The sequence below is a fragment of the Limulus polyphemus genome, unplaced genomic scaffold (assembly GCF_000517525.1).
Source record: "Limulus polyphemus unplaced genomic scaffold, Limulus_polyphemus-2.1.2 Scaffold2083, whole genome shotgun sequence".
NCBI classification, from domain to species: domain Eukaryota; kingdom Metazoa; phylum Arthropoda; class Merostomata; order Xiphosura; family Limulidae; genus Limulus; species Limulus polyphemus.
The window spans coordinates 139,353-144,261 of NW_013667693.1; the positions used below are offsets into that span (position 1 = coordinate 139,353).

The following is a 4,909-nucleotide window of genomic DNA, read 5'->3' on the forward strand; positions in this document are numbered from 1 at the left end:
CTTTGATGAAAAGAGATGATTTTTAAAGCTCTGGATACCACTGTGGTGATTAATTGTATAACAAACATTTGTATAGATGTTTGATTTGTTTTTATATATTATTTTAAAACAAGTGGACTGTATGCTGTTTGTTTATTGTTGAAATTTATCACCAACAAGTCACAGATATCTACTGTAAAGAATCTTGCCCATCTATATATAAAAACCTGACTTATATTTTTTCTTGGAAATTCATGTAGTCCACAATGATGTGGAAGGGCATCACCTGATTACTAAGCAACAGTTTAGTGCTGACTGGTCAATGCATTGAGGTTTGACGAAATGGCTTATCTCCTCCCCAGGATTCTTCATGCTAAATGAATATTAGTCTGTTCAGTGTATGCATCTCCAAAAAACATTCTCATGGATTGAGGATTTAGATCAAAAGCAAAATAATTCTGATTGGAAACTTATCCAGGTGGAGGGAATTATTTGTAAATTTAGTTGGCGAATGAGACGAAAGGGTAGAACAAACTGTAAAACTGTTGGTAACGTTGCAGCAAGCGTGTGTTGTGAAAAAATTTGAAATTTCTGTAAATCTCATCAAATAATATATGTTAATAGTAATTGTATTCATGTTTTAATGCATTTTAGGTGATCATGGAACTAGTGGTATTTCCGAAATTTTTTTTGTGAAACAATTTGAAAAAAAAAAAACTTAACTACCTACCTACATTTGAAATCAATTTAGTGTTACAGCAAACAACTATTTTTAAGCCTGGCCTTAGGAAGATTTTTATTATTGCTTAATCTAAAATAAACATTAATAAATTTAGTATCAAGACAGAATTCTGTCTCCCAGCATTTCATTTATAGTTTTATTTTCTTGGTGATTTTAAAAGAGTAAAACCTGACTGAGTTTTTTATATCTTAGGAACAATTGAAATCAACAATGCTACTTTTTTGTTATTATTAGTGTTTTTTACTCGTATCGTTCTTTTAAAAATATATTTATTATACATGTAAGTGTATTGTTAAATTCAGTTTGAGTTGTTCTCTAACCTTCTCAATGATATTTCTGCATTTTTATCTGATGGTGTTCACAGTTGGGAAGGATATACCTTGACATGCTGAATGTCTATAAAGTAATGAGTGAAAATATCACTGCAGCCATTTCCCTGAATGGAGAAGTAGTTACCAAGCAGCCTCTAATCAGAAGTATGAGAACAGTAAAAAAAGAAGCATTAAAGTTGATATCAGGATGGGTTAGTCGTTCAACAGACTCTCACATGGTTAGTTCTGCTGAAAAGTGACTGTTTCGTTAGTGCAATCTGTTTTTCAACAAATGTCTTTCTGGTGATTATTGAAAACTAATCATTTGGGTATCCACACATTTTAGGGAATTAGTCTGTTTTAAATCAAGGCTTTTTTCTTTCCTCCTTTTTTTTAAAGAAACCTGCAGTCACATTTTGTAAATGCAGTGTAATATGTTCACTCAAAAAAGTTAAAATTCCATACTTTTCTATAACGGGGTGACTTAGAGATCTCTTATTTTATTTTTTTTTGTTAAGAAATTTTTCTTTGTTTTTAAAAAATTATTTGTCTAAAAATTTTATATTATAATTTTCTTTTATTTCACTTGCTATGGGTCCGGTCGATATTACCCAAATCTTAACCTTAAATTGACATTTAGAGTTTCGATACAATAAATTTTAACATGTTTCGTGTATCTTCACAAAATTTTGCAAATTTCAGTAAGCATTAGAAGTCATTTTATAAACAAAAAATCTGAATTTCTAATGAAGTGTTGGCTGCTGTGAGTGGAAAGTGATTTTCAAGTTAAGAATATAAATACTTATCATGATCTGAAAACTGTTAAATTTTAAATGTTATCTTTCAGTAAAACTTTATATTTGATCTGTTATTTTCTCTACCCTAACTCTGTAAGAAGTTAGTCAATATAACTATCCTCGAAACCACCTGAAAAAGAATTGAAAAAAACCTAAATTACCCTTTTTTCTTTATAGAATGACTTCAATTTGTAACAGAAAACTAGACTTGTTTTTCCTAGATAGCTTAAAACAAGTAACCATATACATCAATTTCTAATGACATTTTCTTGTCCTTTGAACCCTGTCTAACTAATAATTCCACCATAGATGCTGTAAATCACTCAGTGAATGTGTAGCTGAAGTTACCCTATTTTTTCTATTATTTTTTTCTTTTTTTTACCTAATCTAAACTAATAAGTTTATAATTTTTAAGTTTTAGTTACTTTTATAATAATGAATAAAAAAATACACATGAAAAACAAGAAATATGATACTTACCTGGGTGGTCTCTTTTTTTCTAATTTTTTTTTACTATCAGTGAAACTTAACCCTATTTTTTATACTAATGGTACTACTACATTAATTAATTTTGTATTTAATTAAATAATGCACCTGAGAACACAGAATGATAACATGCAAAAGCAGACAAAGTCCTACAACTATTATAATTTTTCTGGCTTTCTAACTATGTGATAAGTCTTTAAACATTCAATTGAACTTGTTACTGTGTTTCCCATGGGAATAGTTTAAACTGGAAGTGAAATGGACAATTCTCTGTACTGAAAATAATGTAATGTAACAGGTCATTTGATATATTAAGTGTCAGAGAGAACTATTGGCAATTTATGAAAGAGAGAATGTGACAGGTGGGTGTGGCAAGTAGGTCTGATTTTCTAGTTTATATTTCTGTAACCAAATAACATTGAAGGATATAAAAATTATGCTGTACCTGAGTAATAATAATATTATAATAAGTAATTTATGTTAAATTCCATACTTCTTGGAGGGGTAGTAAATAAAGTAGAGAAGAAGGGAAAGAGCAAATGTCCCAATTCTCATATTAACCATGTTTCTATGCCAAGTTTATTTATGTACCATGATAATAAAGTAATTTAATTAAATTTTGAATGTAATTCTTCAAAAAATTGTGACATGCACATTTTGATTTTTTTTTTGTAGCAAGAGGGTTAAAAGCTTTAAATTATTCAAAATAGAAAATAAACACAAAAACATGTAAATATCAGTTAAAAATGCATTCGTAACTGCTTTTTATGCCACATATTTTTATTTGTTTTTAGGTGTTGGAGAATTTTATACCACCACTCTTGGATGCCGTGTTACTGGACTATCAGCGATGTAGTGTCCCTTCAGCTAGAGAACCAGAAGTCCTGTCCACTATGGCCACAATTGTCAATAGGTTAGAGGTGTGTGAATTCTGATATATTACGTGATTATAATTCTGTATTCAGCATGGCTTCAAGGATTATTTTAACCCTTAGGGAACCAGCTGCACTCATAAATTAAATGTTGTAGAAAAAAAAAAAATTGTAACTAATTTAAAAGGTTTTTATAAACAGATTCCAACATTTTCTGTTCTATTTACCAGCTAGATTCGAGAAGCCACGTGGAGTTGCAAGAGTTGAAGAAATGTTTGTTTTTTCAACTATCAGTTTAATATGTTGAATGTCATAAAACATGCAGCAGGATATTATTGTTTTTTTACCTTATTAAGCATGTTGAATTTGTCCATACATCACATTCTTCATTAATTAAAGTTAAAAGTAACTGAAATGCTGTTTGAAAGACTTACAGGTAGGGAATTGTTGCCTTATTCTTAAGACTACATTTTGATGCACTTCCCCATATCTTAATCAGGTCCATTATTTTAGGAGTGACATACAGGTAGCATAGTCCTGAGGGAAAGTTCTTCAGCAATTTTAAGAGTGACATACAGGTAGCACAAATCTTGGGGATGGAGAGTTCTTCAGTAGTTTTAGGAGTTACATATAAGTAGCACAGTCCTGAATGAGAGTTCTTCAGTAGTTTTAGAAGTGACATATAAGTAGAACAGTCCTGAAGGAGAGTTCTTCAGTAGTTTTAGGAGTGACATATAAATAGCACAGCTCTGAAGGAGAGCTCTTCAGTAGTTTTAGGAGTGACATATAAGTAGCACAGTCCTGGGGTAGAGTTCTTCAGTGTGGGTTGTTGGGTTTTTCTAAAAAACAAAAATGTTATGACATACTGTATTGCACAGCCTCTTCAGATCAACATGAGTTCTATCTTTTACAGGGAAATATTACACCTGAAATCCCTAAAATATTTGATGCAGTGTTTGAGTGTACTCTGGAAATGATCAACAAAGTAAGTTTTATAATTAAGCTTTTTATCTTGTGTATGCTAAAAAAAAATTCTGTACATAAAGATACTAATAACTTTTTAATGTGTGTCGATAAATTATTTCTGTGTTTAAAAGACAGATGTGAAAAGTATTTATCACAGAATAGTCTTGTATTTAGGGCATTACAGTACTTGTGCCGTATATATATAGTGAAAGTTAAAAGCTAAAGCAGTATTTTAAATAGGTAATTGTCATTTAGTATAAAAAAGTTAGAGATGTTTTGTTTCTATGTTGAAATAAATAATAAGTATTTCATTTTGTTCACATTAAATTTTGAAGTGCAATAAAACATAAAATATTAATTATACAAGAAAAATCTACATAGTATATCCCTGATTTTTGAGTTGTGAAATTATATTCTGTGGAGAAAATTTTCTTAATTTAGAAACTGGTTAACCTGGGGCAAGGCAAATCAAAGTGTTTTGTGAATGTTACATATGACAGAAGAAAAATCCATTTAATACCTTAGAAAATTGCAGTGTAGTTTGCCTTTATGACTGTGTGAGCCCCAGCTGCTCAACTACCATTTAATCTTGAATGTTTTGTAGTTTTTTTGCTTAGTGACTGTGGATGTGCCTTTTTGTTGCCTATCTATCATACAAAGTAATATTCATTTTAAGATTAAAAATACTATATGCATCAATACATTTTTTAAATTTCACATGTGAAACCTTTATAATTTCGTGATAGTTATCAAACG

At 30.0% G+C, this 4,909-nt stretch overlaps 1 protein-coding gene across 2 annotated transcripts in view; it reads left to right on the forward strand.

Moving 5' to 3' along the window:
* Positions 1-4,909, forward strand: part of LOC106465877 (exportin-1-like) — a 73,452-nt gene that overhangs the window by 54,181 nt on the left and 14,362 nt on the right. For both annotated transcript variants that reach the window (XM_013926117.2, XM_022393832.1), the window contains exons 21-23: positions 1,086-1,271; positions 3,110-3,235; positions 4,101-4,172. In XM_013926117.2, the coding sequence (XP_013781571.1) occupies positions 1,086-1,271; positions 3,110-3,235; positions 4,101-4,172 (384 nt within the window). The remainder of the gene's footprint in view (positions 1-1,085; positions 1,272-3,109; positions 3,236-4,100; positions 4,173-4,909) is intronic.